Source organism: Erythrolamprus reginae, chromosome 2 (genome assembly GCF_031021105.1).
Source record: "Erythrolamprus reginae isolate rEryReg1 chromosome 2, rEryReg1.hap1, whole genome shotgun sequence".
Taxonomy (NCBI): domain Eukaryota; kingdom Metazoa; phylum Chordata; class Lepidosauria; order Squamata; family Dipsadidae; genus Erythrolamprus; species Erythrolamprus reginae.
Window position 1 is genome coordinate 278600123 of NC_091951.1, and position 21396 is coordinate 278621518.

General features: G+C 37.7%; 1 protein-coding gene across 7 annotated transcripts in view; it reads right to left on the bottom strand.

Moving 5' to 3' along the window:
• The window catches only part of TLE1 (TLE family member 1, transcriptional corepressor), an 81986-nt gene that overhangs the window by 50192 nt on the left and 10398 nt on the right, over positions 1 to 21396 (bottom strand). For 3 of the 7 annotated variants that reach the window (XM_070742764.1, XM_070742761.1, XM_070742759.1), the window contains exons 5-6: positions 9311 to 9373; positions 7794 to 7868 (exon numbers count right to left, since the gene is read on the bottom strand). Coding sequence is in view for 5 of the 7 variants with exons in the window: in XM_070742761.1 (XP_070598862.1) it covers positions 7794 to 7868; positions 9311 to 9373 (138 nt within the window). In the remaining 2 variants the exon portion in view is untranslated. Of the gene's footprint in view, positions 1 to 6067; positions 6087 to 7763; positions 7869 to 9310; positions 9374 to 21396 lie in introns of those variants that run through there. The other 4 variants (XM_070742763.1, XM_070742760.1, XM_070742758.1 and 1 more) reach the window with 2 other exon arrangements.

Sequence of the window (21396 nt, forward strand, 5' to 3'; positions counted from 1 at the left end):
CCACTAGATCTCCAATAATTAAATGTGTTTTAAGCCGCTTTTATTCTCTGTTCCAAAGACATATTTATACTGTTAGTGCAATGAATGTCAGTGACATTCCTAATCTTACCTTAGCAAGATTCAGTATAGAGATTTCTATTTGTAGGGATTTTTTTCTGTGTATGTGGGTGTGTTGTTCTTTAAACTCTCTTCATGAACATAATGAAGCAGCATGGGTCATGTATAAGCTGTTTTATACTAGTTCAGTATTTATTTTTCCCCACTTATTGCATTACTGTTCACTCCAGCTCCTACCCAGGAGGTTATTTTTCAGCCTATCACCTAATTCATCTTTTTTAAAAACTCAGGTCACTTAAGTTATAACCTACAGTATACAATGTGCGTGCACCAATTAATCTTTTCCCACTCCTAGTAAAGTGCTTGTATAGGGTTTTTTTCCCTTAAGTATAAGGTGTTAGTAGCCGATAGTCTTCTCCAATCTTGAATTAAAAATAATCCAGCAACAGGAGTCAAAGCCTGACATAATGAAGGAGAAAAGTATGCTGTCTGAAGAGGCTTGGTTCTTTCAACACTAATTTAAAAGTTGTAACACAGTTGTATAATTGAGTAATTTCATGTTTGGTTTTATGCTTTGGAATATTTTCTAGTTTATAATCAAGTCCTAATCTTCTAGATATGTTTATTCAATGGCAAAGGGAAAGGGGAAAAAACCCAAAATGGCAATCTACCCCTCACTTATACAATGAAGTATTTCTAGAAAATAACAAATAAGCAATGGCACTTAGCCTTATATATCACTCCATTGTGTTTTATAGCACTCTCTAAGCCACCAGGGTCAAACTTATGGCATCATATGATTGTCATATGATGTATAAAGACATTTTCCCCCTTTGTGTAGCTGGGATGGGCATGGCCTATGTGTGATGCATCCGGCTCATAGGTCACCAGTTTGACACCCCTACTCAAAATTATTTACAAATGTCATCGTATTGCCCCAACAATCTGGGTCCTCATTTTACCAATCTCGGAAGACAACTATGAGGCCCGCCAGTATCAAACATGTGGCAGTTGGCAGTTTGCCCACAATATTGCATTCTAACTATTGCACCACCAAAGCTTCTCAAAATTATGATCAAAATATGATCACAATATATCATATATAATACATTTCAACTTGCATTTCTGAATTTTTAGCACAGGGAATAAAAATGAAAGCATGGGTTTAAAAAAGAACAGAAAAGCTTCAAACTAAAAAGTGGAAATAATGAAATATACAGATAACAGATTTTACAGCTGTCTGTATAAATTTATTTTATTTCATGTACTTCATCCCCAAATAACCCTAATTTTAACAGCTGGAAGAGGTTTGGTGGGTTGTGAATTAGCTAATTGCCTAAAACATTTGTGGACATCAGGCTGGAGAAATTATTAAACCTTTTTTCTCCCCAACCTTCTTTAAAAGACTTTTGACATTTTATCTCTGCAGTGGTCCCTTCTTTCTCCCCGTCCACCCCAAAAGTAAAGTAAAAATTCCAGATGATGATTCCAAAACTTCTGCAATAAGAAGCTGCAGCAGCAAATGTTTGTCTCCATATTTCTATTTTACAGGAAAAGATATATTCTAGTAATTTATAGGTGCTCTGAAGATTAACTACAGGCTCATAATAAGCCCTCAAGAGGTTAACCTCATCCTCTTAAGCTTCGCACACTACTCAGAGATACCACAGCCAAGGAAAGGAAAAATAATCCAGTGGTTTGCTAATCCTTTAGTCAATCACCTCATGCAATGGCACAAAGCCCTTTAGATGCCAACAACTCAATCTGTCTCACCAATACCATCAATCCAACTGATAGATTTCACAGAAGCAGGAACAGCACAGCTCAAAAGGGTAAGAGGAAACCCTTCAGTCATTAAAGTATTAAATTCTTTTTCATTTCAATGTCTTGGGGATCCAAAATATACTCTTTAAGATGTATTTCTACAGTTCCTCAATCACTTAAAGTGTTCTAATCTATCAGTGTGGCCTAATTATGATTCTCATACAAAGTTCCTTTAATTTTCCTAACCACTTTCCTTTTACTCTACTCTCTTAAAACGTTACTAAGAAATCTATTTAAATGTCCAATCCAAGAAAATATTTAAGTCCTGCCAGATTGGGCAGCATATAAGTCAAATTAATAAATATTTATCACCACACTTGAAACATTGAAATAGGAAGAAAATGATTGCTTCACTTGTCATTTCGCTCGTTCACTTTGTAACATTTAAAATGAGACTTTCCAATCTCATTATCCTTCAAAGTAAATGTATGTGATATATGTTCTGCCTAGGAGCCTTTTGCTCTATCTTCAAATAAACACTAAACAATTTCAACTACTTAAACTGCATAAACTTGGCAAATGGGCATTCATACTGGATCAGACTCCTGAAAAAGATAGCTGGACAATTTTCAAAAGTGTTACATTTGGAGGAGAGGGTGTTTTTGCGGGGTTGTTAGAAGGGATTAAAACAGCCCCAAATCTAGTCTACAAATTTTATGAGAGCAAACTCCTCCAGCCTAATTTTCTTAACTGAATGTTTTCTAACACACCTGCCTCACATCTTCCTATGACTTAATTTCTTGTGCCAAATGCAATACAGGTCTAGAGATAGAAGGACATTCCCAAGAAGAAGTAAGGGTACCATTTAGAAACAATTATTTTCCAGGTCAAGCAACAAAGCTCTTAAAAAAAACCAAAAAACCCTAAATCTCACTAAGCACCACTAAAAATATGGATTTTAACTATTTCCACACATTTATTAGGAATATAGTTAACTTTTCCCTCAATTCGTTGCCTCTCTACTGCTTCTACTTTCATACAACTCAAATTTCTTGGGCCTTGCGTAGCCACTGTCTACTTGATTTGTGCTTCTGATGCTGGAGAATTCAGCAACTGATTTGCATTTTGAAAAGACTCATGATGTTTCGGGCTCACAATAGATGTCTAAACCGTTAAATTACTATTTCTTTTATTAGACTGAAAGACACTGCAGTTTAAGAGCATGGCCTCCACTATTGTTCTTTATACTAAGTTGGGTCTTTGAACAATACTGACAGCTGCTATTAAACTGAGCTGGCGTTTACTTTAGTGCAGCTGCTGCTTGTAAGAACAGACCGACTCCTGATGCTTTCTCCCCTCTAGGGACACAGGCTGACACAGTGAATGTTCAATGAAGAGTAGCAAAGGGCCAGTGAATTGTCAGCCCAATTTTATGCTACTCCAATTTTCCAGAGTGCACCCAATCCCTTTCAAACAAATCAAGCATATGTCAGAGCATGAAACTTATTGTGCAGCACAGGATAATTATTTGTGTATACAAATGTGCAGTGGAAGAGATGATCTCTTGCCGGACCAATATCTATGTGTAAGGTGAGACTGCAGTTGCACAACATTTTTTAGATTATAACATAATTGTTAGATTAACTGTGCAAGGCACTATGTAGATTGGGGGGAAAGGCTGGGAAAAAACATAATGCTTAGAAATAGTAAAAAATAAGATATATTATAGTTGACAATAACATATTAATACTTCAGTTGATTACAGGGCTGATATCCTATTCATACCTGCCATTGAGAGAGACATGGCCGAAATGTATAAAGTTATGAATAACTTGCAGAAAGTGGACAGGAAAAGGTTTATTAACTACTCACAAATTATCAGGAACTAGCCAATGGAAAGAGATTTAGAACAAGTACAAGTCCATCTTCACAAGTCATAATTAACCCATGGAATTCATTCCACAAGATGTGATGTGGGTGAGTTTAAATCAGAGGTCTTCAAACTTGGCAACTTTAAGACTTGTGGACTGCAAGTCCCAGAATTCTGGGAATTGAAGTCCACAAGTCTAAAAGTTGCCAAGTTTGTGAATACAGTGAATGTATCTAAACACTAAACCTGATTTAGATACATCCACTGAGGAGTGATTGGCCAAAAACTATTAAGAGTTGAAGATGGAATGTTGCTTTACGATTTAAGGCAGCATTCCTCCAAATAACATTTGCAGGGGAGGAATTGCAACAAAGAGGCAAACTTCAATCTCATGTCTGTGATCACCCTACTTTGATTTAGTCCAGTATTTTATCACAGTGAAAAAATGCTGGACTACATTGGTCAAATTTGATAGGGTGAATTTTATTTTCTTGCTAAGAATTATGCAATTATTTTTCAGGAAGAGTTCACTGCACATATAGTGAACCTCAATTTTCAGTCTTTTTTAAAAAAAATGCTGTTGTTTCACTTAAAGTAAAATCAGTGTATTTACAAAATGGATGGTAGTCTTGTTCTTTTAAAAATACACAAGTTTGTGCAGAAGGCACTCAACTGGAGGTAGTCTGTAAATGATTGCAGTACAGTGATCCCCCGGGTATTGCGATCCCGATCATTGCGAAACGGCTATATGGCGATTTTTCAACCCGGAAGTACAAACACCATCTGCGCATGCGTGCCCTTTTTTTCTATGGCCACGCATGTGTAGATGGCGCCGGGCAGTTCAGCTGCTGGGCGGCTTCCCTGGGTCTTCCCCCTCTTGCTGGCGGGAGGGTGGGTGATTGCAGCTTAAGCCGAAGCTTTGTGGGTGATTGCAGCTTAAGCCCAAGGAAATCCTGCATCCAGACATAATTAAAATGGAAAGCCACCATAAATCTTCTGCTTGTTTAAAGCCCCCCCCCCCAGCACCCGCTCGCCCACCGCTCGCCGCTTGCCCGCCCTCCCGGGTTCGCTCGCGCCGCGACTCAGTTGGGAAGCCGCGCGGCTGTTTTAAAACATCGCCGCCGGCATGGGGGGCTTGCCAGCACCCCCCAGACCCCCAACCCGGGTTTGGGGGGCTGCTAGGAAGCCCCCCATGCCGGCGGCGACATTTTAAAATAGCCGCGCGGCTTTCCAACTGAGTCGCGGCGCGAGCGAACGGCGTGGGCGGGCGAAGGGCGGGCGCGCGGGCAGGCAGGCAGCGGACAAGCGGCGGGCACGGCAGCAGCGACCGGTAAGACCCCCAGCGCCGCTTCCCAGCTGGGAAGCGGCACGAGCAAACGGCGTGGGCGGGCGCGCAGGCAGGCAGGCGGCGGACAAGCGGCGGGCGCGGCAGCAGCGAGGAGTTGGGGGAAACCCTAATCTTCGGCTCCTTGCTTCTGGGAAGTAAAAACACCATCTGCGCATGCGCAGATGGTGTTTTTACTTCCGCAGCACTACTTCGCGCAAAACCAATCATTGCGAGGGGTCCTGGAACGGAACCCTCGCAGTGATCGGGGGATCACTGTATTGTTCTCATGGCTGCTGGGCATTCTTAAGGAAAAGGTAGCAGCATACAAAGATATAAGCCAGATGCTCCAAAAAATATTCATTGTCCAATATAAACATTTTCAATTTTATTTTAAAAGCTATTTTGAGCTGTGTCACTTTCACACATAGAAAATACCCTGTTAAACTTCTGAACTAAATTCCAAGTAAAGATATCATAGGGACAAGTCATGGGTCATGAAGACAAATAAAGACTTTGGAAAAAAGATATTTGACTGGATGGGGCAAGCAGAAGGAACAAGGACCTAGTTTAAAAGGGGAGGTGTGTTTATGCAAAGCTAATCTGTGGCATGTAATAAGGCTGCCTGAATAAAAAATAAGTGGAAATCTACTGACTTGCAGGGAGGAATGGCTATTAAAAGGAAATGAAGGTCATTCTCTCAGTTTATTTCACCTAATTGACTGCCAATAGTTTACCACAGATCTACAATTCAGAAATTGATTAAAGCAGAGTTTTCAAGCAGAGGATCATCTTTTAATCCTCCTTAGGTCTTGTGGGGATGGGGGAAGTTCCCCCATCTCCAGTTGGGATGTAATTTTAAGCACAGATGGATTAACCGGTGCTATTGTTTGAACACGTCACTGGACTATTGCACTGTTAATCCATATAGCAGCATGTCTAATTATCATCACAAAGTGTCTGAGGGAACTATAAAGACCAGCAGGGCATCTTCTCACAAGCAATTAACATAAACCAGTAAATGAATAATTTGAATCTCTTATAGTACTCACACATGAATAAAAATCAGAAGGAGGAGGACTTGTTTCAAGTTCTTTTGCCTACTATAGAAGCAATAGGATGGGAATACAAGTGATATGTCTTCAGCATTACAAAATATGACAAGCAAAATGTCTGGTGCATGATGCCCATAAATATAAAGCAAATCATCCACTTGTTTTCATATACAGTGATACCTCGTCTTACGAACTTAAATGGTTCCGGGACGAGGTTTGTAAGGTGAAAAGTTTGTAAGACAAAACAATGTTTCCCATAGGAATCAATGGGAAAGTGATTAAGGTGTGCAAGCCCAAAACTCACCCCTTTTTTGCGCTGCTGGGATTCCCCTGAGGCACCCCTCCATGGGAAACCACATCTTTGGACTTCCGTGTTTTTGTGATGCTGCAGGGGAATCCCAGCAGGGGAATCCCAGCAGCGCAAAAATGGGTGCTTCGCTGGCAACAGAAGTCCGGAGGTGGGGTTTCCCTGAGAGGGGAGCTTCAGCCAAATTGCAGCATCACAAAAACACGGAAGTCCTCGAAACCCCATCTCCGGACTTCCGTGTTTTTGTGATGGTGCGATTTCGCTGAGGCTCCCCTCACTGGGAAACCCCACCTCTGAACTTCCGTTGCCAGTGAAGCATCCGTTTTTGCGCTGCTGGGATTCCCCTGCAGCATCGCAAAAACACAGAAGTCCAGAGGTGGGGTTTCCCCATGGAGGGGAGCCTCAGCGAAACAACAGAAGTCCGTAGGTGGGGCATCCCAATGGCGGCGGCTTGGGTTTGTAAGGTGAAAATAGTTTGGAAGAAGAAGCAAAAAAATCTTAAAACCCTGGGTTTGTATCTCAAAAAGTTTGTATGATGAGGGGTTTGTAAGACGAGGTATCGCTGTATTAGCAGATGACTTTCCCATGAAGTTAATGAACTTTTTTACAAACATGATGGGTATACAAATTCTGGCAAACCTAAAAATTGTTTGATATCCTTTCTCATTTTTTCCTATGTCAGGAGGAATAGTTTAGATAACTATTTTTACTTTTATTTAAATACAGATTGCCATATTATTTTGGGACATAACTATGACATTAGTATTACTATGGTATATTAATAGTGATGGTACAGCATACCATTGTTAAGCAAAGCAGAAATAAACATTTTGTAATCTTTTCATTCAACCATTTTCCACTTGTAAATGTGAACAAAATAACTTTACTTTTATAACGTGCTAAGATTGTTTGTTTGTAAATCTAGATATTCAGATACAAGAAAATCTGTTAATCCCTACAAAATGTATCAGTCCTAATCAGTTTGGTTTCTTTTTTCTAATCTGTGACATACCCACTCCAAACATTAATTTACAATTCAAAAAAATTTCACATATAAAATACATCTACGATATATAACAGGGATATCTAACCTTGGCGACTTAAAGACTTGTGGACTTCAATTCCCAGAATTCCCCAGCTAGGCTGCCTGGGGATTTCTTGGAATTGAAGTCCACAAGTCTTTAAATTACCAAGAGTGGATATCCCTATTACACAGGATAAAGCAGTATCATTTGATAAAACTTTTAGCAATGCTACCAGTTTAAAAATGCATAGGTGCCAAGAAAACAAATACTTTAGCCATTATCAAATATATTATGACATATTAAAAATTAAAACATCAAAACTGCCAAAAGCAATAAAAAAAGGAAAGCTGGTTATACACACTGTAGGAGGTAGACCTGGAAGGCCACGTACCCCGATGATGGCATTCAGCTCAGCCATGGTCACTTGTTTGGCACGTTCCACTGCTTGAGCCACTTGTTGTTGATGCTAAAAGGACAAATAAATGTCTACTCTTAGAACAAATAGGTAAATAGGTGTATTTCAAACTAGCAAACCAAGACGTAACTTCCTTTCACCATGCTTAAATACACAGCTGTTACTATAGTTCAGTGATGGCGAACCTTTTTTTCCTCGGGTGCCAAAAGAATGTGCGTGCACACTATCACGACTGCACGAGTGCCCATTCCAATAATTCAATGCCTGGGGAGGGTGAAAACAGCTTCCACCACCCCCTGGAGGCCAGAAACAGCTCATTTCCCAACTATGGTGGGCCCACTAAGCTTGTGTTTTGCCCTCCCCAGGCTCCAAAGGCTTCCCTGGACCTGGGTGAGGGTAACACCTCCCCCCCCCCCCCGGGAAGCTCTCTGGAAGTCAAAAATGCCCTCCCAGAGCCTCGGTATGAGCCAAAAATCAGCTAGATGGCACACACATACATGTTGGAGCTGAGCTAGGCCATTGGCTCATGTGCCAGCAGATGTGGCTCCATTTGCCACCTGTGGCACCCGCTATAGTTTATTCAGAAGTTAACCTTCTTCCAAAGCTGATAAGTAACGCTTCTGTTGTGCATACTGTGCTAAACCATGCTATTGTCTGATGTTGGTCACAACCTCAGCCCTTGCCTTAACACTATTGCATTGGGGAATCATCATTCAAGGCACCCCTGGGTGCCAATTGTGAGCTAGGAAGGTGTGTGTGACAAAGCACTGGGGCAGTATATCTGGCCTATTCGTGTTGTGTTAATAAGCATGCCGCCAATGTCCTGGTATCAATTTAGTCACCAGGTTGTCCCATACACAATACAATTTACATGTGTGCCAGTAGCCAGGTTTTCTTACTCCCCAAAATTCACATCTATGTTTTACAGTGTCTCATAGTACAATCCTATAGAAGTTGCTACATAAATGCTAATAAATATTTCACAAGAAATTTAATACGGATTACAACTCAGGCCTTTTTATAAGATTTTTGTTAAGACTTCTGCTTTCTTAGATTTTAATGTTCCAAATGAAACATAAAAGGGCTTTCAGAATTTCAACCAATTCTTAGATGTTTTTTCGGTTTTGCAAATTCCACTCAGAAAGTTTAGCGTGCTATTAAACACTATCATTTTTATTTACAGAGGGTTTAACAAATGGCTAGACTAGCAGCTGATAAGATAATGCTAGCATTTTTAAAAATATTGATAATCTTTTTAGACTGCCTCCTCCTGTGTTGGAAAGAATAATTTTGTGGTTGAGCTATTTCACCAGTTATACAGTTGGTGTATCTCATCTCAATGGCTAGACCAAATTAACAGGAGGCCTGCATACTTCAGCTACAACAGATGTTCCTCATTCATCTGAATTTTGATAAAATTAACATTTTAAAAACTAATTTACAAAAAAAATGCAACATCATTTCACTTTAAACAGCTGAACATTTGTACTTACTTCTTGAGACAAAAATGGGATGACTTGTGCACAGATTGTATTCAATCGCTTGGCAATTTCAGTCTATGGAGAAAAGTAAATATTTGGATTAAAACACACACATTATATTTTAGTTTGCAAGTTCATATGAAAGACTAGTATTATAAAAACATGAAGTACCCCAATATTACATCAAATATCTAGAATATATAGTTAAGCGGAAAGAGTTCAGCTTACAAGAACATCTGCTACAGCTCCACATATATTTAAACAAATATATTCTTACTACATAAGTCATATGATTGTTTTTTATATTAAGGGTTTTTAAATTGTCTTTTTTTAACTATTGGATTTGTATTGTTTTGTTGTTGTAAGCTGTTACGAGTCTCTGCAGAGGGGCGGCATACAAATCTAATAAATAATAATAAAAATAATAATAATAATAATAATTAACAAATAAAACATCAATTCAAGCCTAGCATGACATTGGTAAATCTATTCTCCTCTTTTTACTATTTGAAGTCTTCTGAGTGCTGAAAAAGGAGAAATAAGTCGCAAGTAGATATCCTCGCAAACTGATATCGAAGTAGTTCCTTTATAACAATCTATGCTTAGTATCTTGTGATATTTATGACAGAGATGCAGAATATCTGATAAGGGCATCCTGCATCACTGCCATAAATGAAACATCTGTTAAGTAAATTGTGCCCGATTTACGATCTTCTTGCCAGAGTTGTTAAGTGAATCACTGCAGTTGTTAAGTTAGTAACATGGCTGTTAAGTAAATCTAGTTTTCCCCAAAGAATTTGCTTGTCAGAAGGTTGCAAAAGATGTCCACATGGCCCTTGGATGATGAACCATCATAAATATGAAACAGTTGCCAAGTATCCAAATACTGATCGTGTAACCATGGAGATGCGGTAACAGTTCTAAGTGTTGTAACAGTCGTAAGTCAACATTTTCTAGCAGTGTTGTAATTTTAAATGGTCACTAAATGAACTGGTGTAAATTGGAGATGATCTGTGTTTGTCAATACTGCACTATATATGATTGTATGGCACAGACTCAGAGTCTTTCATTCAAACCATCTGTGAGCCACAAAAATCTACACTCAACTTATAATTTATGCTATCCATTGGTTTTTTGAGTAAGAACTCAAATCTACTTTGAAACATTCCACAACTAGCAATGAGAGTTTCAGATATTAAATGAAGATAAGCTTGCAGCATATAAAAAGAGGTCTAAGAAATACTCATGAGGCCAGAATCCAACCCTTAAAAAGAGGGGGTGGAGGATGAATAAAATGTAGCCCCAAACCAGTCAATCAGTCGAAAATATAAGCTATGCTTTAGGAATATGCAACATAGATGGCATTAAATCTCTGAAATGCCTGACACAGCCCTTCAGGTTCATGTAATATTCATGAATTCTGAGCTGTCCTAGCTAGCTTGACACAGCTTATCTCTAGATTTCTGATCTGCAAATACAGAGAACAGTTAAAACAATGTGGGATGAAAGAAACCATCCCTTGCAGACAGCAGATACATCAACACTAATTGCCCATATTCTCTTTGCTCATCACCAAAGCAGATCTGCAGGTGAAAGCCCCTCAAGTACCCTTAGTTGTTTATTTTCTTAATGTAAGGCCTCTTGAATGCATTCATTTTTAATAGCAGGCTTGAGTGTGGGGCCCATCAAAGATCACAACAGCAACCCATCATTAGTCCTTTGCTATGGCAATGTGACCTTTTGATTTATTTGTAAATGACAAGCTTGTTGGGGGGCTCCAGGCTCAAACCGTGCCCTCTCCTTTCCAAAGCACCATAAACATGATGGGGGAATTCAAGATAAAGTTGAGATTGAAATAGTTTGCATTCTGTGGGAGGTATGTGTATTTTTTTTTCATTAAGCTGTTTCCATCTGAAACAGTCAGCTTCAAGCGTTGTTATTTTGTCAACATTTCATATTGAACTGAATGATTGGGGGTGGGGACAGGTGTTTGAACAGTTTCAAAAATGCCTGCTTCAAATTTTGCAAATGTTTGATCAGAGATTTTTTTTTCCTTTCTCTGCTTTCTACAGAAGGAAACAACACATATTTAACCGAGATTAAAATGTATGATACTTGAGCTTTCCCGCCCCCAGAAGAATTTAATACATTGTTTCTTAATACAAGCAGTTTCCATGGGTCATTTTTCCCCCCATTAAAAGTGAATTCTCATTCAAAATTTAAAAGCAACAATAAAGTTAAGGTATTTCCTTGTACAAACTGGAAGCTTAGATAAATAATCACACTATTGAGTGACTGTGTACCAAAAATCATAAGGCACCGTGACCTAGAGCAGGAAATGTTTGCTCAATCTTTTAGTACACAGAAAGTTAACAAGTTTCCAAACTTATCCTTGAGCGATGCCTTTGTTAAAAGGACCAAAAAAAGGTGTGAATGTTCCTGAGTTCTCCATTAGCAAAAATGTTGTAAAATAGATGGAGCAGGGAAATTGCAGAACAACAAATCACAGACCATTGTTTTTACAAACTTAAGGACTGTAGTGTTAAGAAATGAATTATTTTACAACCTTTTAAAAAAATCCATACACCATAGCTGTCGCTTGACCTGACAAGTGGCAGTGATAAGAAATCAGCAAAAATGAATAAGCTTTGCCCTTTTGCTTAATGTCCTATACTGAAGAATGCATCTAGCAATAACATGTACACTTGTATACTGCTTCACAATACTTGACAACCCTCTTTAAGCTGTTTACAGAATCAACATATTGCCCTCAACAATCTGTTTCCTCATTTTACCAACCTTGGAAGGATAGGTACTTATCCATATACATGCCTGGCTTAAAAACAACAACAACAAACAGCAGCAGTAGCAACAGGGAAGTACTGTTTTCAAACTTTTAACTACTTGGAAATAAAATTAGACCAACGTTTCCCAGATTTCTACACAGGAATACTCAAAATTCCCTTCTATGTTAAAAGATTTGGATTTAGTCTATTTAGAACTGGAAAGTTGCAAGGACTTCACACTGTTTTAAGTAATTACTAAAACTGGGATTACAGCTGTAGTATTCACTCCAAATCTCTTTTACTGTGGCATATTAATAAAAACAATAAATCCAAGATTAAATATATGAACCTATATTTTCCTTTTTGCTTGTAACCTCCTATTTTTACTTATCTGAATTATCTTGTCCTGTCACAATCACCAAACTATCCTTGTAATTTTAGTTGAAGAATGCCAGACTTTGTCAGAGATTATCCATGATGTGATTAAAATAATATTTGGGGGCAAGAGAAATTGAGTAAGTGCTTCCCACAATTCAAATATAAATTAGAGATGTATAAAAAGCTAGAAGTCTTTAAAAATGCAATTTCATCATGTTAATTAAACAGGATATCACTGAAAGCTTTTACTTTCAGCTACTTTTTTTGTGAGAAGCAATGCTTTGTTATCTGAAAGGCAATCCAGTTTCCTGACTTCAAAAGGCACCATCCTCATTGTTCTTTGTTAGATGGGAGAAATTAAACTAAATATTCCATTCAAATCCTCAAAAATTCATCTCACCAATTAGTTCTTATAGAAGAAATCCTTCCATGGAAGTAGTCTGTAATATTAATTTCTAATGCATCTCAGAATAAATTAAAAATCTTTCTTCATTGCATAATTACAAATCACATCTGTAATTTCACTAAACTATAGATGTATAGAGTTCCTGGGAGTTAGCTGACAAATACATTTAAAAGCAATTATTTTAATTATGATGTATAACATCCATCATCCCCTTCTCTTACTGTCTATGCAGTGCAATAAACCAAATGTTTCATGCTTTTGTTTCACTATATTCTGAAAAAATATATTTGGTTATCAGGTACACAAATAATTAACAAATTCATACACTACTATTAAATTAGGTTATGTGATATATGTAAGAGTTATCTGTAAATATGTAATAGTTTTCAGCACCTTTGGCAAAAGCTGTTTGCAGAGCAACAGCTATCAAGGAGTTGGGACTATACCCTCACTGTTGAGTCAAACAAGACAGATGTTCCCACGTGCCTCCTACTGACAATGATGCTGTTCAAAGAATCCACATGAAGTTAGTCAGCCAGAAATGTCATTCCAAAACATTATCTCACTCTGTGCATAGAGGGCAGCTCCCACAGGAAAGGAATATATATCTCCTGCTGTCAAGAACTATCTTCCACCATCTCCAAGTGGCAGCAAATTGAAGAAACAAGAACACACACACACACACACACATAAATGAGGGACAGAGTGGAAGGAAAGACATGTAAACTTTGTTACACCTACCGAAATGACAGCTTTCACAGAAAAATAATGAATCTCATGAAAATTCAATGCAGCTCTAACATGTCCATTGTTAGAACGGGTACTGGGTTCCATCTGACAGCATCCTTTTTATGATTAATGTATCTCTTAAGGTCCTCTTAAGATGAAATGGCTCCTGTAGCTATTTGGATTACAGAGCTCTTAAAAATCCTGACAGCATTATGACATATTTGTCATTATCATGCTATTTCCAGAAAAGCCAATCTAGAAGTGGCATGAACTGTGTATCCTAGACATGAAACCCCAGTGGAAAACTCAGTCTGCCTTGGATTAAAATCAACAACAGCACTCCCACATTTTTTCATTGTTTGCCACTTTGGGTATCATATGGGTAGGAAAGCCGACTAATCATGAAACAAAACAGGCATTTTCTAACCACACACCCCTGTATTTTATGCAAATAGAAGAATTTGCATAATAATAAGCTTGGCTTATTTTGAGATGCATAGTTTTGAATGTTCCAGTTGCTCATAGCACCGTAATTGGACTGTTGTTTTGTGACTGCTTTATTTTTTCATCCAGCATAGCCAATACCACAGCAGGGACCAGTCATATCTTTGCTGCTATTGCTTTAGATTGAATAAGGTGATGTGGGAGTGGAGTGTTGAGTGGAGAAAAGCAATTAAACACATGGTCAGACAGGAGAAAACTGCTTGTAGCTGCTTGACTGCCTAGTAAATTATTGCTTTTTTACCCCCAAATGCTAGGGAAAAGTTAAAAATTCAAGTGGGGGGTTGTATGGGCTCTCCAAGTGTTGTGCTTGTTCTGCTCCTGTTTGCTTGTTTTTTAAAGAACAAGTAATGTAAAACATCACAAACATTTTGTGCACTCACTACTTCACTTACAAGTGTTGATTATGATGTTGAGGTTAGTTGGTTGATTGAACTTTAGTGTGGGTGTTCGCTTTATATATATATTCTTGCATCTTACAGTAATGTTATTTTATTTTAACTTTTTGATAGTTTATTATTTTTATTGTTCAAGGGGTCACAGATACCTAATATCTCTTCCCCTTATATTACCCACAACAGCAACTCTGTGAGATGGTTTGAGCTGAGAGGCAATTACCCCAAAGTCACCCAGTAGGCTTCCATGCTGAAAGCAAGACTAGAACCCAGTCACCTGTTTCTAGCCTTGTGCTTTAACCACTAGACAAAACCGGCTAATAATATTCACAATATTAATATTACCAGACCTCTTCCTCATAGCTTCCATCCTTACATGCAGGCAAAAATTTGTGAAAGGAACAATGAAGTTGATTTTCATTGTTCTTTGGCTGACAACTAGCAGGTAGACTGTATAAAAAGAAGTAATAAGTGCCTAAAGAAAAAGTGAGATAATGTAAGGTACATCGGAATTATTATTTTTTTCTTCCCTTCAATCATGTCCAATTCTTGGAGAATGCCTGGAGAAGTCCCTGCCATTTTTTTGGCAAGGTTTTTCTTAAGTAATTTGCCATTGCCTTCTTCCTAAGGCTGAGAGAGAATGACAAGCCAAGGTCACCTAGCTGCATTTTGCCTAACATGGGACTAGAACTCAAGTCAGGTTTCCAACAAAAACAAGCACCATGTACCTCCTGCAGTAAAAGAACAAGGCAGCAACAGCTGGCCTCAAGTTGTAATGGTTTCCTATAGTGGAATATTCAACACGTTGAATAACTTTGTTCCAATGGAAGAACAGACAACTTGAAATATTTCAACAGAACATTGCAATGGAGATTCTAAAAGCAAAATACATTTTGTTCTGAGCAACCCTAGGCTGAATACATTCCTATACAATATGCTGCACTGTTTGAGTGAGTTTTTGCATGGTATGGGAACTGTGAAAAATGAACCACAAAGAGGAAAACACAAATCATATCTACATTACTTCTATTTCCTGTATCGTTCAAATTCAAAGCAAACCTAGACTATTTTACAGTCTTTTTTATGACTATCAGAGCAATAGAATTTCAACCATAAACACAACTGTAACCTACTCTGGCCTTATTATTGTTCTTATATTATTTAAGATGAGCAACTATTAGGTCTCATTTATTATATACATTGGCCCAAACAATCTATTGGACTTAGCTTCTTATTCAGCTATTACTCACTGTGGACTTACACAACATTCTTATTTAAAAATCACACTACAACCCAGACAACAAAATAAAAACATCCTTTATCCCTCTAAAAATCTATGCATTATAATTTTGAAATATGGTATGTTATAAAGGATTTTTTTTAAAAAAAATGCATAGAAAACCTTTTGCCAAAATAAGGGAAGAAAAACTATTACGGATAAATGAAATGTAGCAAACATGAGACAGGAAATATTAGTAGTAAGAATTAAAATACACACTTCTGTCAAATTCATTTACTATCAGTATTTTTTAAGTATTATTTCAAAACATGATAATTCCAAAAGTTTCTGGGGCAGGGGAGAAAAAAACCTTGCAAAAGGACAGTATGATCACCTAACTCAGCGATTCTGACTACCTTTCACAGGAATTGCCTAAGATCATCAGAATGGGAACTTCTGAGCATGCTAAGAAGCTGAATTTCTGGCACTGCACATGTGTCACCATCTTATTTTTGGCTTTGTTTGCAGTTTTTAAAAAATCAACATTGCACATGCATGCACACGCAAAGTGCATACGTGCCACAAGGCGCAGCCACGCAGCACAAGAGGAAGCAAACTGTTTGTGAGATAAAGTTAGAACCTATCCTAAGTTTCCTAATTATTTTATTATTTTATGGTCGGGGGTCACCACAATATGAGGAACTGTATTAAAGGGTCTCAGCATTAGGAAGGTTGAGAACCACTGAAACTGAAACTATATATTTAGCTTTCCCACAAAACAAGCAACCAACTGTGTTCAAATCCCTGCATTGGTGCTGTAGAGATTTCAACAAAATAGAGCTGAAAACTCCATCTGAATGAGCAAAACGTTCTTGCCACTTATATACTGTGTAACAGTAATCCACCAGAGAATAAAGGCTGCCCTTTTGGTCATTACCGAATCATTTGAGATGATCTGTGGTAAGGAAAATCGAAGGCTGTGAGTATGCTGCAAATGGCTTGACCTCAGTCCAATTTTTGTCTCCATCTGTCTAACCGATATAAGGATGAAAGCTTTTTACAGGGTTCTTTTTAAATCCATGTGGTAAGGCACGGATCGGTTTGATATAGCGTTAATAAGAGGGAAAGTAGGCTTCTCTGACTCAGAAACACATTTAGATTGTTATTCTTTATCCCTTTGAGTGTGTCCTTCTCTCAGAAGTTACTTTCCTTACATCTGTTTAACAAAATGGCTTAGAGATACCTTCTCTTTGCCAGGAAGGGCAGAAAGCATCCAATTTGCAGCCTTCCACAAGAGTGACTTGCAGGACAAAAGAGTCTTCCACAAAGACAGTAAGTGAAACTGACAGTGGAAGTTATTTTGTGCAGCGTACCTTCTTTTTTAAAAGGTTTCACTTGCACAGGGTAGAGTGGGGGGGAGGGGAGAACGGTCGTTCAAGACAACCTGAAAAGAGCCAACATAACAAACAGTCCAAGGGATATAATCAATGGCCATCGTAACTTGCTTGCCTTTAAAGAGCTGTAAGAAAAGTTGTCACACATTTAAAATTGAACCGTTAAATGGTCAGACATAAAAAGTCGCTGCAATTTCAATTATTGACTTGCAACCATTCATTTAGTGACCATTCAAAGTTATAATAGCACTAGAAAATATGAGCTATGACCATTTTCCACATTTACCACCATTGCAATATCCGCCTAGTCGCGTGATCAAAATTTGGACACTTGGCAAATGGCTCATATTTATGATGGTTGCACTGTCCCAAGGTCATGTGATCAACTTTTCTGATTTTCCAACAAGCCGAGCCAACGGAGAAGCAAGATTTACTTAACAATCACTCACTTCACAACTGCAGCAGCCATGTTACTAAGTTCATAACTGTGGCAAGAATGGTCATACAACAGGCCAAAACTCATACTTAACAACTTTCTTGCTTAACATCAGAAATTTTGGGATCATTTGGGATCATAAATCAAAAACTACCTGTACAACTATTGGTGTACTCACCTATCTCACAATAGTGTGCATTAATAGCCACCATATTTTTAAAGCTGGCTAGGATGATGGGAACTGAAATCCTTCACCTCTGGAAGATGCCAGTTTGAAAAAGACAGTGCTGTTTTCTTATTTTGGCCATGACAGCAATTTATTAAGAGGCTCTGTGCCATATCTGGAGGATTAAGCCCCCACAGTATATCAATGTCAAGCAACAGCATGTCAAACTAAGATTCAATTCAGGTAAGTGCCATTGCCAAATGTTCTTGTTCCCAGACGTGCTTTAAGATTATTTTTATTGCTTAAAATTTAATTTGTTCCAACTCACATCTCCATGACAACACCGGCTAGCCCTGCAAATCATTTGGGTAATTGGATACCTTATCTCTCTATTGCTCTCAAATCGAATGATTCTGCTAGAATTGTAACAGCCAATCATGTTTACAGGTCTCCTGAGTAATAGACTTAGAAAAGTAGCCACATTCATCTCCTATTTACAGCCATATTAACCATTACACAAAGAAGTCGTGAAGGTGGCCTCCCAGTATATTTCAAGTTATCGGTGCTGTCACCATTAATATTGCAATCAACAGAAAGAGTTGTGAAGCCATAATCAAACAGATTAAATTCAGATTGATAAAGGGGTATATGCATGCATACACATAAACTAGATGAGCTTTGATCAATGACTGTCTACAAATATTAGTAAAACAGTGCATCACTTCAGTTCTAGCAACCTTATATCTGATAGAACTGTGCATGCACTTTAAAAATGATTGCTACAGTATAATTATATATCATGACACTATGTTAAAAAAAACAATTATGCGTGCAATAAAGATCTTGATATATTAGAAACAAAACCTACATTTTTGGGGCACCAACAATGCAAGTGATAATAAATTCAAAAGCCCATCCATATCTTTCTGAGTAATTCATTCATTTTTTTTATTCGCAAGTTGGCATGTAATTTGACTGAAGCAGATTTCATTCTCTTAACTGGTTAATGAATAAGTCTGTTAACTGACATATTTTTACTTTGTATCATACTATGAGTTCTGCACATTCTGTAATAAGAACAGCTTCACTGATTCAGTGAATTGTGGGTTAAGTCACATATAAATACATGCCAATGCCTTCCAAATTCTTAAAGTAAGAACATGGGATTTTTGGGGGGAGGGAAGGGGTGTTTGTTCATATACATTTCTCTCTTATATGCTAACCTGCCTTTTCTTGAAAAAAGCATAGGAAATAATTAGGAGAACAATTTTCTCTATTCTTAGTACACAATACATACATAGTATCTTTTCCACTCTTTTACTAAGCATCTTTAACATTCAATTTATATGAGATATTGCTATAGCTGTTAAAAGCAACTATAAGCGGTTTTCTATCCAGATCTATTCTACGAATTCACCTATTTCAAAGTGTTATGCATATAAGCCACCCCGAGTTCTTCGAGAGGGCTGGCATATAAATCAAACAAACAGACAGCTAATACTAAAAGGTACCCTTAAGTTTGAGCTCAATTGCAGGTGACTATATGGGCAAATACATGAAAGTATATTGAAATTGATTGCTACTGCTATCTTCTGGAGTATGTGTGCATATCTATATCTTCCTGTCTGTCTATCATGTGTGTGTGCTCGCGCATGCATGTATATGTGTATATATGTACAAGTGAAACTCAAAAAATTACGATATTGTGCAAAAGTTCATTTATTTCAGTAATGCAACTTAAAAAATGAAATGTAATACAGTATATGAGAGAGACTTATTACATGCAAGGCAAGATAGTTCAAGCCATGATTTGTTATAAATGTGATGCTTATGGGGTACAGTTCATGAAAACCTCAAATCCACCATCTCAGAAAATTAAAATATTACATATGATCAATAAAAAAAGGATTGTAGCTAGAACAATGATCAGATTCTGAAAAGTATAAGCATGCATATGTACTCAGTATTTGGTTTGGGCCCTTTTGCAGCAATTACAGCAGATGATATGGTTCCCCAAATCAACATACTGATTGTGAAATGTTTGCATCTCATTTGGAAACCAAGGATTCAGAGGATTCACAGCAAGAGGCTTGAAGTCTAGTGTGAAGTTTCCACAGTCTGGATTGATTTGGGAAGCCATGTCATCTGCTAGTGTTGGTCCACTGTGCTTCATTAAGACCATGGTCAATGCAGCTGTCTATCAGGAGATTTTGGAACACTTCATGCTTCCTTCTGCAGACGAGCTTTATGGAGATGCTGACTTCAATTTTCCAGCAGGTACCTGCCCACACTGTCAAAAGCACCAAAACCTGGTTCAATGACCGTAGGATTACTGTGCTTGATTGGCCAGCACACCTGCCTGACCTGAACTCATAGAGAATCTATGGGGCATTGCCAAGAGAAAGATGAGGGACATGAGGCCGAACAATGCAGAAGAGTTGAAGGCTGCTATTGAAACATCCTGGTCTTCCATAATACCTCAGCAATGCTACAGGCTGATAGCCTCCATGGCACGCCGCATTAACGCAGTATTAAATGAACTTTTGCACAGTATTCCAATTTTTCAAGTTTCAACTGTATATATGTAATACGTATGTATGTATGTATGTATGTATGTATGTATGTATGTATGTATGTACTGTATTTATTTATTTATCTATATGTATGCATGCAGCTCTACAAGATTTTTTAATGGAAAAACCCCAAAAATTCTAAATATTTTACTCTGCTGATATCATTCTTGAAAGTAGGCCAATACATAAACTTTTGCATAAACAAATATCCACTATTGTTTCATGCAAAGACTGATTACATATTTAAATATAAAATATTTTATCACTCATTTTTAGAGCAGAATGTCTGAAAACACCCCCCCACACACACACACACACGCCTGTGTAAAGGTGAAGCACTTAAGATTAATAAAAGCAGCATGAGGCTACTATCTCTTTGATTTTGATTGCATATCCGCTTAAGAAGGAAACGGTTAAATGGTAAACTCACCCCACACGCAACTTCTGTCTCTTCCCATTAACAGCAAGGGCAGAGTTGCTTGAAAGTTATCACTGTGGTTTGAAAACCAGTTAAGTGGGGAAATACAAATTTAGAATGACACTGCATGACGTATATTATAGTTTAAGCCTAGACTGATGGGCCACAGTCATGGGTACTTGTTATAGTTTTCAATTAAGTCAACGGTAATATTAGTTACAACGGTGAGAATATCAAAATGGAATAAATCATCACCATAACCTTGTTATGGACATTCATTTCCTACATATGTAAACAAGTTTGAAAACCACAAAGGTGATTTTCAGGTCATGTTACTTTGGCTGCACAAAAGGGATAGTGATAGTTCTATACTGAATTCTAATAAAGCATATTTACCACCTTGTTTTATGGCTATACATGAACCATTGCTTTTATGCTGTAAATAAGATGTCATACTAAATATAGATCTGTGAAAGTATCTTAAGTATTATGATCAAATGTCAATTAAATTAGTTTTGACTAAATACACAGAGGACCAAGTTGCAAGTGATGGAGCAGTATCGTGTGTACTTTTGGTTTGTTTATGTGGGTTTTCCCGGCAAACTGAAAATGAATTTGTTAATTTAGGCTCCTTCTATTTAATCTAAGCAGAATAATCAAAATAGTTCCTCATAGTACTCCATCCCCATCCTTTTTA